Source organism: Artemia franciscana, chromosome 3 (genome assembly GCF_032884065.1).
Source record: "Artemia franciscana chromosome 3, ASM3288406v1, whole genome shotgun sequence".
Classification (NCBI taxonomy): domain Eukaryota; kingdom Metazoa; phylum Arthropoda; class Branchiopoda; order Anostraca; family Artemiidae; genus Artemia; species Artemia franciscana.
Genome location: NC_088865.1, coordinates 49,244,134 through 49,259,673, shown reverse-complemented (window position 1 = coordinate 49,259,673; position 15,540 = coordinate 49,244,134). Strand labels below are relative to the sequence as shown.

At 31.9% G+C, this 15,540-nt stretch overlaps 2 protein-coding genes across 10 annotated transcripts in view; one reads left to right on the top strand and one right to left on the bottom strand.

The window, feature by feature from the left end:
• The window catches only part of LOC136024679 (zinc finger MYM-type protein 1-like), an 8,141-nt gene extending 6,238 nt beyond the window's left edge, over positions 1-1,903 (top strand). Inside the window, exon 3 of the mRNA XM_065700100.1 lies at positions 1,805-1,903. Within this exon, the coding sequence (XP_065556172.1) occupies positions 1,805-1,903 (99 nt within the window). The remainder of the gene's footprint in view (positions 1-1,804) is intronic.
• Positions 1-15,540, bottom strand: part of LOC136025359 (ETS homologous factor-like) — a 57,730-nt gene that overhangs the window by 28,582 nt on the left and 13,608 nt on the right. For 7 of the 9 annotated variants that reach the window (XR_010617077.1, XM_065701307.1, XM_065701300.1 and 4 more), the window contains exons 2-3: positions 5,380-5,447; positions 1,939-2,122 (exon numbers count right to left, since the gene is read on the bottom strand). Coding sequence is in view for 8 of the 9 variants with exons in the window: in XM_065701300.1 (XP_065557372.1) it covers positions 1,939-2,122; positions 5,380-5,447 (252 nt within the window). In the remaining variant the exon portion in view is untranslated. Of the gene's footprint in view, positions 1-1,938; positions 2,123-5,379; positions 5,448-8,385; positions 8,411-14,502; positions 14,750-15,540 lie in introns of those variants that run through there. The other 2 variants (XM_065701306.1, XM_065701304.1) reach the window with 2 other exon arrangements.

Below are 15,540 nucleotides of genomic sequence, written 5' to 3'. Positions count from 1 at the left end.
AAAAATAAATAAATAATGAAAAACCGACAGCTTTATTTCAAGCTAGACGAATCAATACAACAGGGACAATAGTCATATACTGGAAATCAATGTTATACTTGCTGAGCTTTAGGATTTTGGATTGACGGTATAGCCTACTTAGCATCCAATTGTTTAAGTTTGCATAAAACACATTTTTCTAATTCAAAAAACGTCCTGGAAGCCGATCAGGCTAGGCAGCAATGATTAAAGAAAACATAAATACTCCCTGGACGGGGTATCTCTGGACCCTTGCTCCTACGGATATCTTGAGATTTTTACGCTTCCTTTTATAATTCCCTTATTTTTTAATCAATTTATATCCCTAGGGACTTCAGTGCACAAACAAATAGGGGTGGGGAAGAGAAACAAAATGTCTTTTTCAAAACCTGTGAGAGGTTTGGTTTTTGTTCTTATTTTCGTATAAGAAAATACCAAAAAAGGTACTTTTCAATGAAAATACCAATAAAAGTACATTTTAAAACCCATGAGTGGTTGGGGTAAATAAATATAGGATGGCAACTGTTCTTTCTGTCCCACCTTTTAATTTGCGTTACACCCCTAAAATAAATGTTCGTATATGCACCTACGTACTAAAACAGACTTTGTATAATTATTTTTTAATCCTGGTAACGATGGTAAAAATCAATATATAAGTAAGTGACCTCGAAATTACCACATAAGCTTTTCTGGGGGAAACCTATCCTAATAAAAAGTACACTCGCACTCGTAAAGCTCTGCAGAGTATAATAAAAAAAGATTTATGGTGTTTTGTTTCCATGGAAATTCGAAGTAAAACTAACACCATCAATGACGTTCTTTTTCTCTTTTATGGTCATTCAAAATAAGGAACTCAATGTTTAATTTTCTTCCCTATCCTTAAGCAATTTTAGCGTTAAAGGCAAAAGAGAGACACCATTTGGAGGGGGAGGGGAATTACGTCTCTCTGAGGCTTAAGAGGTGGTAGGATGTTATTAAACAAGTAGTTATTTATTCTCAAATTTATGTAGTCCTCAAGAATAAGGTTAGCTCAGTCACTTTTTTGTCCTACCCCAATTGATAAAACGCCTCTTCTGCTCAAAGGCAAGCCTAAGCGGGAGAGGTACTATCCCTTCTTCATGTTTATTTGTCAAGATGTATTCTTATGGTTGTTGAATATAAATATCTTGACATCCTTTTCATAGCATACGGTAAAAATACTAGTCTTTCATTTAAACTAAAGTACTATAACAAAGAACAAAGAAAAAACTGTTTGCAATCCTGTAAGGTAAGTAATCTGTCATTTTGAAAAGTTAAGCCAGGTAGGCCGTATTATAAAAAAGGTCATTAAAATTAATCTCTAGAACTAAATTAGCTGAAACATGGTTTTGTTCCAAAGAGTAAACCTATCCTTACACACCCTTACATAATGACCGTATTACCCTATAATTACTCTCTCTCTCTCTTTATATATATATATATATATATATATATATATATATATATATATATATATATATATATATATATATATATATATATATATATATATATATATATATATATATATTTAGAACGAATGTATGTATATATTTAGAGTGAATATATGTATACACTATTATTTGTAATTAAGATACATATTATATTATGCATAATTATATATCACATACTTTATATTATTATGTACATTATGTATATTACATTTATCATAAATATCTTACATAATAATCTTGTTTGGCTTTTATTAAGAATCTTCGTATTTTCATTTATAAAATTTTTCCTATGCTTTTTTGTTGTTATAATTTAGGGTGTGAGGGAGGAAGGTAAACTTAATCTGTTCAAGACAGTTCGAGATAAGTTGAACCAAATTAGAATCCTGGCTACAAAGCCATTGCCCTTGCTTTAACGCTTAATGGTTTAATGAAAAATACTTCGACTTACATATAGCAACCTGCTTTGACATTGTTGGAAAAGGTTCAGTTAGAACAATGTCATCTATTGGCATGTTTGGATTAAATTCCGGGTCACTTCGGTTTGAATAACTACACACTGAGTCACTTTGATTTTCTTCGCAGAACGACGAGTCGTATAAAAAAGGATTGAAAATACTGTGGTTGTATTGCACCTAAAACGAAAGCATAAATAAAAGATAGTTATTGAAATGTCTCATCTCTTATTTCTAGGCCGTCTTACCATTAAATTTTACTATGTATTTTAATGTTAACATCTAAAGCCTGTTTCCATTGTCCTAATAATAACAACGATTTTCTGTTATCTTGGGGAAATAGTATTGTTAAACAGCACAATTTTGTCGCTAAAAATTTTCAGAAAAATTCTACTTGGGCAAAAAATTCATAATTGGGACTTCTATATACGTGCAAATATTCTTAAAAGTGTTTCAAACTTATGACAAAAAGCATAAAAATGTAGTACAAAACTGTAAACAAAAATATACAAATTTTTCTGTTCCCTCAAAATCAATCAACAATTTTCTCAAATAGCGTCTTGAGTTTAGTGCCTTCTATCAAAACGGGGGAGGTTCAATATTATTTACTTTATTTTTACCAAGCAGCTTTGGGTAGCAGTTTAAAAGAACTGGGGACGGCGGACTTGTTTTCCTATCAACCTCGCTTCTATACGAAGCCACTCCAATTCATGTTTGTTCAAATCATAGGGGAAAAAGTGGTTAAGGCAAAAATCCAAAATCTCTCTTTTACTGCAAGTTCTTAATTTTTTACAAAGTTTTACCATGGGAACAATTTTATATTAGCTCATGGGAACACAATTGTTAGTAACTTTGTTAATACACGTTTCTCGTTTCTATTAAGACGGTGAAAACAGGTCTCTAAAGAGAGGTTCGGAAAAGTAAAAGGGCGATATAGTTGAATTTGAATATTTTTGAACTTGCATACTATTCTTGCATATGAATTTAGGATATTATCTATAGCTTATATTTGAAGGCAAATCCAGTCCAAACATTTAAGTGACTGTCTCTATCCCAAATGATTTTTCGTTTTAGAGCCTCCAAGTTGTTTTTAGTTAAATATAATATTTTCATTTCGAAAATAAAATTAGGGCACAAAAGATGATCCTGTCAATCTACCCAATCTACCATCGTGGAGAGTCTAAATTATGCCCCTATAAAAGCTTACTTTTTTCCAGTACCGAAGCGAAATTCTGCATTAAATGAAATTACCAAGTGAGAAAAGTGCTGCATTATTCATTAAGTTAACATCCTTAAATTTTTACATAACCATTGCTAACACCATTAATATGTGCCTTTTTAAATTTATTTAAAGTTACCATTTATTCAGCAATGCTTAGAATTATCTCTGTAAGTCAATTGCATATTTATTATATATTTTTTTCTGAAGTTTAATCTTTCGTTTTAAGCATACCTATGTTCTTTTAGATATAAACCAATTTATACAAAAGGTTTTATCCCTTTTTTATAGTTGCCTTTAAATATATAATTCATTCAGTAAAACCAAGAACGAGGTCTAACTTTTACAAAATCTGTTTGAATTTTTCTGCAACGCAGTGTGGGGCCTTTTTGTTTTTCTTCTATTAAACTAAATACGACAACAATAAGCAGCTATAGAAGTAATCGGTTACCTTAAAACCAGTTGAACAGATTGAGCTAATATGTTAGTTTTGTGACAAATAATAATCCTATAATTAGTTTCGTGACTAATATTATAAACATATTACAAAAAAGACTATTCAATTAATATGTAATCGCAGTACCCAGCACGAATTCAAGGGAGGCCTGAGAGTCAGTTCTCGTTAATTTCCAAGATTTTACAATTAGTTGACAAACCAATTTCTTCGTGGAAAACTTATCCCTCCCTCAAAACAGATTTCTTGGAAAAAAGACTTCCTATGTCCGTCATGACTCCTTTTTTTTCAGGGGGCTATTTAAAGTGAACAGGTGGAAGAAGTTATCCCCTAGAAATAATTTTTTTTTAATATTTTCATATTAAAACAATCTAACAAATTGAAATCCCCTCCCCATAGATTTTGAAGTACCTTTTTCGTATCTTCATAAAAACATTGCTCCTCCCTTGATTTTTCTTAGCTCTCCTGCTCGGTTTCAAGTCAGTATTGCAGTCCAAATCAAACCATTCATATGGCTTATAAACAGATTAAATGAAAAAAAAACTTTCTAAACTAAAAGTAAGGAGCAACATTAAAAATTAAAACAAACAGAAATTATTATTATATTACTATATTCTAATAGAAATTAGAATTATATAATATGCAAGTACAATTTATCCCCTCGTATCCTTGGCATTTTATATACAGCGTAAAAACAATAAATTGTGCGCATTAACAGGTTTTCATAGATAAAGGTAGGTAAACATATTTAATCGACAATAAATCTAAACAATAAAAACAAATACATCATAAATACCCTCCGCAAGACTAAATGACCGGGACCGCAGGGAGAATTAATTGGAAGATTTATTTGATGTTCATTGGAGGATTCCAGTTTCTATGACACCGCGAAACCTTATAGATAAACCTAGATAAGACCTGTTCCTTCTATAGAAGTGTGAGCCTTGACCGTTCTAGTGAAATAAAACTATTGTTAACGTATATTGGGAGTAAAAAATGTGGGTATGTTCCAGAAATCAATTACCATTACTGATGGAATACGTTATTACCTATAGCTGATGACATCATGCCCAAATTGTGAGCCGCGGTAAGCCACACTAAGTACGCCTTAGCTCCTTCTGAACTTCCAATACTAAGAGCCAACAGTTCTTATCCAGGGTCTTAGGACAGAAATAGTTAAAGCATATTAACTGACTAGAATTTGGAGCGCAAATTATTTATGCCTAATTTTATGCCTAATTTGCCTAATATGCCTAATTTTATGCCTAATTATTTATGCCTGTATTAATGCCTAATTTGTGTTTTCTGCTTTAACTACTGTCAAAATGGTCCTTTTTAAGTTTCCTTGAGATTATAGATATAACGATGAAGAATAGCAACAAAATAGCCCCAGGGTTTAACTCTCTTCTAATTTTTTACCCCCTGCCCGGATCCATGGGTTAGAAATTAAACCAGCTAAATATTAGACCAATCAAATAATTTATGAAGCGCTTCTTGTATTTGCATCCTGGGCGTAAGGAGTTTCTCTACTGAAAATGCATAAAGCCATTAGACATTTGACAGGATATGTAGTTTTTATTAAAAACCACTTAAAAACTGAGGGGCTGCTGACTTCCAGAAATCACGTACACCAGGTGACGTGTGGTGGAAGTGCGCCTTGCGTGGCGCAAAATGTGTGACACTTATTCTGCTCCGAGCATTTACATCAAGTGGCAGAAAATGGGTAACCCTCCGTAACAACGGTTAGCAAAGAATACAACTTACGCTATGCAACGGACTGGCCGTAGGCATTTTCCCAGCTCGGCACATGCGGTTGATTCCGAGGAGTTCAACTAGAAAATAATAAAAATTATCACATACAAATAAAATCACAAATATACATCAAAATCACAAGTATTGTGTTTGCACCCATAGGCGTAAATGGGAGACAAGGGTGGGAGTTCTCCTCCAGAAATACATTATCCGCGACATGAATCCTGGAAAGCAAATCACACAGTTCGTGGTAATTAACTGTAGTAAGGAGCGACCCGGCTCAATTGTAATCGAAACTCTAAATAACGGAATTTTGATACCAATAGTTGCATCAAAAGAATCGAATTTTAATGCTGATTTTAAATAAATGTTTCATCAAGTTTACCTATAATAAGTTACGAGCCTGAGAAAATTTGCCTTATTTTAGAAAATAGAGAGAAATATCCCCTAAAAGTCATGGAATCTTAATGGAAATCACACCATTAGATTCAGTGTATCAGAGAACCCTACTGTAGATGTTTCAAGCTCCTATCTACAAAAATGTGGAATTTTGAATTTTCTGCCATTAAACAGATCACGGATGCGCGTTTATTTGTTTGTTTGTTGTTTTTTCCCAGGAGTGATCGTATCGACCCAGTGGTCTTTAAATGTCACGAGAGAGCTCATTCTAATGGAAATTAAAAGTTCTAGTGCCATTTTTAAGTAACAAAAAATTGGAGGGCATCTAGGACTCCTCCCACGCTCATTTTTTCCCAAAGCCACCGGATCAAAATTCTGAGATAGCCATTTTATTCAGCATAGTCAAAAAACCTAATAACTAAGTCTTTGGGGACGACTTACTCCCCCAGAGTTCCTTGGGCTGCAAGTTACAAACTTTAACCAGTGTTTACATATGGTAAAGATTATTGGAAAATGTACAGGCGTTTTCAGGGGGATTTTTTTGTTGGGGGAGGAGGGGTTGAGGGGAGGAGGTTACGTGGGGGGATCTTTCCATGGAAGAATTTTTCACGGGGGAAGATAATTTCTATGAAGGGGGCGCAGGATTTTCTAGCATTATTTAAAAAAAACAATGAAAAAATAAATATGAAAAGTTTTTTTCAACTGAAAGTAACGAGCAGTATTAAAACTTAAAACGAAAAGACATTGTTACTCATATAAAGGTTCACCTCCTCCTAATACCTCACTCTTTATGCTAAAGTATTTTTAGTAATTTCAAATATTTATTGTACGGCCTTTGTGATTCAGGGGTCATTCTTAAGGAATTGGGACAAAATTTAAGCTTTAGCATAAAGAGCGAGGTATTGACGAGGGGGTGAACCCCCTCATATACATAATAAAAACATACAAATATAGAAGTTCGTTACGTAAGATAATTCGTAAGTTGTGTATATTTTTGACTTTTAGGATATTTTGTTAGATATAATATCTAATAGAACGAAATTTCTCTGGAAGCAGAAAGTAATAATCTTGCGGCTAATATCTTCCTAAAACTCGGGGCTTCAATTACTGCCAACAGTGCAAATGTGTTTCTAATATTTTACAATAGCGATCAGTATGGCATTGAGTGTTTATCGTGACTGTAATAATAAGCCTCAAATGTTCAATAATAAAAGATTATGAGCCTTCAAGTATAATAAAAAAAACAGGATAAAGATCCTCCTGCGCCATTGCTTGCGCATAGAGCGTCGAATCAGCGTTTCAGTTTCTGGGTCTCTTTATAGAAATAAGAAGCTAGCTTGTCGCCTAACCTTACTACGACAGGAATCGAACCCTGCTACCCGTGATGCCCAAGCTGGGCATCAGTCCACTGTGCTACAACAAGGTTAAATGTTTTATAGGTGACTGTAATTTTTTATATATACATTTTGTTTAGAAAAATATATATCAAAAATCATCAGAAGAGATCTTTTTACGAGTCTCAATCTTAAACCGTTTGAAAAGGGTATAGCGTTTAGAAAACTATGTAATATACAAGTATAGTAAATATAAAATCCACAATTTAATTTTCTTTTCCGTTTAAATGGTCAAAGCCTATATTGATAATGTATATAAATATATATATATATATATATATATATATATATATATATATATATATATATATATATATATATATATATATATATATATATATATATATATATATATATATATATATATATATATATATATATATATATATATATATATATATATATATATATATATATATATATATATATATATATATATATATATATATATATATATATATATATATATATATATATATATATATATATATAATATATATATATATATATATATATATATATATATATATATATATATATATATATATATATATATATATATATATATATATATATATATATATATATATATATATATATATATATATATATATATATATATATATATATATATATATATATATATATATATATATATATATATATATATATATATATATATATATATATATATATATATATATATATATATATATATATATATATATATATATATATATATATATATATATATATATATATATATATATATATATATATATATATATATATATATATATATATATATATATATATATATATATATATATATATATATATATATATATATATATTTAACAAATAGAATATATATATAGGTAATTCTATTTAACAAATCCACTGAATACAATGTCAATTTGGCAAAGAACTCATAAAGACAGAAGTAGATTAGAAAAAAAGTTCATAAAGCCATAAAAAAAAAGAATAATGAGCGCTTAAAATATAGACAAGAAAGAAAAGTCATTTACAAAAAGAGCCCATTTTTGTTTTTCTGTCTCGAAAAACAGAAGCTAGAAAGTCAGCCTTAAGATTAGAAGCTCCAATTTAAAAAAAAAATGCACTTTTGAATAAGATTGTCGTTTTCTTTGAAGTCTCAGGAATAGTCTGTACATAGTGGAGTTGGAAGTATGTAAATGAGCTTACAATAAGTTTTCATAGACCTAACCTGAATTCATGTGTATTCCACACAGGTCCCGTTGTTATCGACATTCCCCCCTTCGCCTTTTAAAACACAAATTTCAAGACACACTCAAACTCGGCTATTTTCATTTTAAACTGGCATAAACCAATTGTTGCAGTTCTTGAGTTTTGATCTCAATGGGAGGGTTTAGTTTTTATTACCCTTTGAAGCCTAACCAGGTAAACTACACTGACAGGAATACTCAACTTAGGAATTATTAAGTTGTTTGAATCGATCTATTTCATTTGGAAAATGAAGTTGCGCAGAGCTTGCGTTTCCTTGAACTACTAAATCCACAGGTGGAAAGAATACTTTATTTTTGTAAATAGACCTAGGGTACATTTCTCCAGTGTGTGTCTTTGATACATTTTATCCTTTCTGAAGAAACTTGATTAAAAAACATCTCACTAAGCGGTATTTTTCAAGATGAGTTTTTGACTTACGGTAACTACGTGCTACAGATCGCTCTTTACTTTCGAGGCAAATTTTCAACAGTTACAATTTTTCGGCCTTCTGAAAGATTCAGAGCGTTTTGTTAATCATATAGGCGAAATATTTTTCATGTGTGAATTCTATTGACCTTTGACTGGATTTATAGTTTCTTCTCATTACTGCTTCTTATTATCCAGTATCTTCCAATTTTCTTCTTTTGGAAAACCTTCGAGGGTTTTTGAGAAGAAAAAAGTGAAGGTAACGTTTAGTAAGTCTTCTTAAAAATAAATACACTTAGACCTGCAGCAGGCCTTAGGTTAGCTAAAATTACCTACTAACAATATTTTTTTTATTTTTTTTTATTCAGCATAAACAACAAGACAAAATTGGAGTAATGAGTTACAGAGAAAAAAGAGACCAAAATAAAGCCAATCAACTAGAACAAAAACATGGGATAAAACGACTAAATAATTGAAAATTTGAAATAGCAGACTCGGACAATTCTTCATGTAACAGGGCTAGTCTTACTGTTATATCCGGAGCATTAAAATTCTGCACATTTTTTCTATTCTTATACCATGGTTGCAAATAAAGTGAAAATTTCAAGTACCGAAAATACACTGAGCGGAAATCTCAGATACCTTTTTAGATGAAAATTTGAAACAAACTTTATATACAACCATAATTTTACACAGACCGTGTGGATATGAGCAGCAGCTTTTAAATGTACTATTAAACCTCTTTCAAATTTTGAACCGAAACTTGTACTGTTATAGTAAACCTATATAATAGTTATCATTCCTCAGTCAACTTGTCATACTATATATATAGTATAAGGTTATGTCATACAATATAAGTTGTAACAACTTGTCATACTGTTATAGTAAACCTATATAATAGTTATCATTCCTCAGTCAACTTGTTATACTATATATATAGTATAATGTTATGTCATACAATATAAGTTGTAACAACTTGTCATACTGTTATAGTAAACCTATATAATAGTTATCATTCCTCAATCAACCTTAAATGATTTTTTTTTTTGCAATTGTTTCTCAAAATGCGTTTCTAAACTTTAGATTACTATGGCCTGTATTTGGCTCTATAATAAGTTATAACTGCTGCTGAAACCATGTAAAGGAAATAGCCCATGACAAGCATCGGTGCAAGGGCTCATTAGAAAATTCCGTGATGGACTGATAAAGAGGGGTGAGCTGTGCGCAAACAGGAGCTTTTTAGGGTACTTGTCTGATATAGCTTCGGCCTAATATTTTTCATCTATGTAGATCCTGTTTTTCTGATGCTCAATCCTAATGAAATATACCTGATTATGATAAAAATATAATACTTTAGAAGCAAATATGGGCTATATATTTGCGCATTAAGGGGATTGGGGGTAAAGTATAGTGAGTCTGTATGCCTAATGTGTCAGGTACAATTATTCTGCATATTATGAAGTAAGAATTGTTTTCTAACTTCACACTGCTCAAATACTTTACCCCCATATCCCTTAATGTGCAAATATATAGCTTAAATTGTATATTTCTCATCTATTCTGTCACTTCTCTTTGTCTTGTCTCACGCTAAGCTGAAAGAAACTAACGAAAAAAAAGTTGGTTCTACAATGCGTCAATGGATGAACAACTTGAGCGGTTGGGACTATATCATACAAGTACCCTATTTAGCTTAAATTTTTGTAGTTTTAACTTCGATTTTTAGCTTTAAGTTTCCATTCTTAAGTTATGAAGTTTGTTAATTGATCTATTAAATTAGGAAAATTAAGTTAAGCAGAGCCTGCATTTCTATGAAACGTTACATCCAGAGGTGGAAAAGAATAGCCTACATTCTATAAACTACTAAAGGTATATAGGGTACCTTTACAAAGTGGACAATGTACCTATGCTTGTTTGTGTACCTTTGATGCATTTTAAAGTTCTTAAACAAAATGAATTAGAATCAAAAGGGCACTGGCGACAGGTTTTCATTTTTTTTGTAGAGCGCCTGAGGCTCATTTTAAACTTCAGTCACGGAACAATAGTGAAGTTTTCCCCATGTTTGTATAGTTATGACATGACTCGAATGTTTAACTTTGTTATTTTTATTCAATTATTAAACCTTACTAATTCTCTTCGTTTCTTTATTGACTAAATTCTTAATTTCTTTATTCGTTTCATTATTATTTTAATTTGTGTAGGATGCTTCTAGGAACATTTATGTAGGTTTTTTTGTTATTATTTTTAATTTAGGATGTCTTTAGGAATGTTTATGTAGTTAATCGCTACGCGTTAGCAAAACTCAAATTTTTCCACAGCGTATGATTTACATCTGTAATAGTTTATATTTTTGTTTATTATGTAAGTAAAAGTCAAGTCAAGACCGTCAAAAATCAAAAGGAATTAAGATCCATATCTATTTTAATTTTCTAGGCCTGGTTTGAAGTGCTTTCTTCTTTGCGATAACGAAAGTAATAACAATGTCCAACCCAAGAGAAAAAATATGTTTCTTTCCGATAGTTGCGTGCAGCTTTACCAACGCACCAACGCTTTGAAATAAACTGCATCGGTTTTCTGACAAAAATTGTATCAAAAAAGATTAATTTGTAGCATCTGAACAGCAGGTTAAGAACTTGCCATAACAAGAAGAACATTTTTGATAAACCAAAGCTTGAACAGATATCCGAGTAAGAAAAGAGTAAATACACCCGAAATGTGCAGGACAACGTGTACCACTAAATGTATACCAGTATCTCTAAATTTTACCAAAGACGGTACAATTCTACCACGTTGGCAACTGTGGTTGCGTGGTAGAAAGTAGGCTATACGTTAATTTCATTGGTTTATGTCTCTGATGCTTTGTGCAATGGGGTTACATTATTCCTTAAGCTTATGTCAGAAAATGACGCTAAATAACCCTACGCTAATTTTAATCCAATAAAAAGAACGTAACGCTAAATTCCACCTGATTGGAATCTATGTGTGAAACTTTAAGGCAGTAAAATGAACTTAATTTTTTTTTTAGTTACAAAGTATTTTTAAAAGTATTCCCTCTATATTAATGTGTTCGGATACCCTAAGAAATGGACTTCTGGCCTATAGAAATATTTGTTGATGTCGTAAAGTACTTACTGTAACTTTTTTTTCTAACAGACTATTTTTCAGTCCTGTTTTACGTCCATGTAAACCGTTTTTCTATTGTTTATTATTGCACTCTCACATTTGTCTAATCATTACATTCTGTTTATCATTGCATATGGATTTTATTGTGAACACTTATTCGCCTTTTCCATGAAAGTTTCTACAGACTGTAAATGCTTGCCGATAATCTCTCCTTGAATGCTCAATTCCAATGGAAAGATTAGAAAGCCATTGTTCCAAATGTTATATTACCAAGGACAGTGGAAATAGAATCTAATTGTATAAATTAGTTTGGTGGAAACTTATACAACTATATACATATTTAAAAAGTAGAAAAATCAGGAAATTATCTAATAAAAAAACCCTCCATAAGTAGTTATGCAGTTTTTGGGATAGAAAAGAAAGGTGAGTGGAACATCAGCAAAAATAAGCTAAAAGTAGATGGCACAAACAACTTTTGAGGGTGTAACTGTTTTTTCGGGGGGGGGGAATTAATGGATACTTAATGTTGCAAGTTCTGTGAATGAAAAGCGTTGTCAAATTTAAATAATTATTTTTATTATTTGTATTCACGTTCAATGCGGCAATACTGAAGAAAACATGGTACCGCTCTAAGAACTTCTTATAATTAAAATAAACTTAACGAAAAATTTTAGAAAATTGTGGTTTTCAATTATGAATAGACCTAAAATGGGTCCAGGGGGGCAAAAATATTTGCCCCTCTCCCAATTAAAATAATTGTCCCCAATAAGATTAAAATAAAGTTTGTATGTTGGTTTGCTTGGTATTTTAAGGAATACTGTCATAAAGAAAGATATCAGGGAAACGGGAAATTTCTATGAGGGTGTAAAGAGAGAGGCTTTTAGTAGATTGGAATGGAGGAGGAGAGTGCGTACCTCTGGCAGCTTATTACTATGGTGAGCTGTTAGATTTTACTAATACTGATGTAACTAGCAGCAATTTGAGCCCCTGAGAATTTTTCAGAGAATTTTTCATAGAATTTCTCAGTCAAGCTGAAAATTCCATGAAAAATTATTGGCTCAAAAAAGTGCTAGATAAATCTCCATTTTAGTAAAATCGCATTATGAATGGGCCTTTAGTGAGCATATAAGAAATAGGTAATTCTCAATTAATTGAAATGTATACTTAGTGTGTCAGAATATTTTCCTTGTGTCTTTTAACATTTTTTGTAACAACATATGCTTTGTGAATGAAACCATTGATTCTCATGGCCGGCGGTAAGCTACAAGAGCGATTTTAACACTTTGACAAAAATACAGACGGTTGGTGGCGGACGAACGACTACCCACCTGGCCACCTTGTGGGCTTCCTGGGGCGCTACTCGTTCCACAACGAGTTGCACATATCCACTGCTCTCCGTCTCTTTGCATTACGCATGCCACACTTCGTGCCAAGCATAATAGGCTATAGTTTCCTCGCGTATGGTGCACAAAACATGGTGTACATGCTCCTCGAAATGGGCAGCACCTCAGCAGTGAAGGAGAACTTGGAAAGTAATTTAGTCTTTAAGCTTGAAATACGAAGTAAATATTTTATGCACAGTCATTAATATGGCTTCTTATATGGAAAATTTTTAAATAAATTGAGAGTCCACTTGGAGGATGATGCGGCTTGTCATAACCAACCATCTCGCCAACTCAATCCAAAGTTGTTGTTGTGTGGCGGTGCCAACTTTAAATCGCTGGGGAATGGTTCTTGACATGCTCAAGAGCCATGGTGTACATGCCCCTCAAAATGGGCAGCACCTCAGCAGTGAAGAAGAATTTATAAAGTAAGTTAGTCTCTAAGCTTGAACTATGAAGTAAATATTCTATACACGAGTCTTCTTATATGAAACATATAAGATATGATATACATATAAGATATTATATGAAACTATAATATCGTTTCTTATATGAAACATTTTTATATAAATTGGAAAACGATTAGCATCTAAAGTAAATAACCGACCAAACACTAAAATCAGAGTGAGCAAGAAAAAAATCCAACTTTTTTCTTCCAACACTTTTATCAACACTTTTTTCAACTACATTTTTTTTCTTATGACTTTTTTGTGTACTTTTGTCTTATATCCACCACACTCAAGATCTTGTATCGCGAACATGAGACAATAACCGGTTTTAATGGTCTTTACACCAGACAATATTAGCTTCGACTTGGTGGGAAACCAAGTCGAATTTATCGGAATCCAAACTTTTCCTCCTCAACGCCCCGCTTTTTACGCTAAAGTTTTTTTTACTGTTTTAAAAAGTAGAGTTGAGAGAAAGAGTCAAACTTTATCGTAAAGAGTGGGGCGTTGAGGAGGAAAAGCCCGCATGTTTTCACATTCTCACAAGAGTTTGGTGGCAGCACTTGTCAGTTTAGCAGCTTTTGACTTCGATCCGCCAAGAAGAAATTCAGTTCATCCTTGAACAGAGCTCATTCATTCACATTCTAATCTTTAGGAATGGATCTGTTTTATAAACTGAGATTCTATTATGTATTGCTAATCTCTGAGAAGGAAAAACATTACCTTAAACTAAACCAAAACATTTCCATTATCCAATTGTTTTCAAAACTGAATTGCGAAACTTCGTAGCAAAGAATTTGCAAGGTTTTTATCTCACTTTATCTCACTATTTAAGGAATACTTCCACAACTTAATATCGCGTATGCAATTGAAAGATAAGAACTTGCTTCAAAATGGAGCTCAAATAATTAATATCTATAAAATAGGATCACTAGCAGTTTTTTTGCGCATGGACGAAAATTCAAACACAGACAATTTTGCCCATACAACGGTTTAGAATAATAAATGACTGACACAATATTACCATATAACTTCCTTATCAGGTCCAATGATATTTTAATACTTTGAACCTTACTTTGTAGGGAACTCGTGAACTTCAAAGTAATTTTATTATCCTAATTTTATTTCCTGTAAAACCAAATAAAAGGTTGTTTATCTAATTTTGAGAAATTGCAATTTTGTCACTTTTTTGTGCATTTTTATGAACAAGAACCTCTTAGTAGCATTGACGTTAAGTAGGGAGGGGACCAAGACCTCTCCCTAGCTAAGCTCAAGATGGGATCAATCCCCACATAAGAATATTAGGGTCTCGCTCAGGAATATTCCGTATAAAAACAGTCATTTTTGTAACAGGTTTAAGCCCCCACGAGGAAAGAAAATCTTAACGCTAATCCTTAACAGATTACAGGCATGCCATTTGACAGTCTTAATACATCAGTCCATTTTTTTCATTTCCTAATCACATATAAGCTAATTCTTATGCTGAGTTCAGACACATAAGATTTTTGATTCAATTCTTTAAGTATTCAAGGAAATACTCTAGCAATTTTGTTGGTATTTAAACTTTAAAATTTTCAGAAGTCTTAGAAGTTTTTTAGAGCAAAAAGGCTCTTAAAACCTTTGAGGCCTCCCTAACAACTTTATAAGATATCTTGAACAAATTCCAAGTTGAAAATAGCTGATAAAATTCTTAGAGTATTCTTATACGTCTTATGCGTCAAATTCTTATACGTCTAAACTTTTCGTTAGTTTCTTATGAAA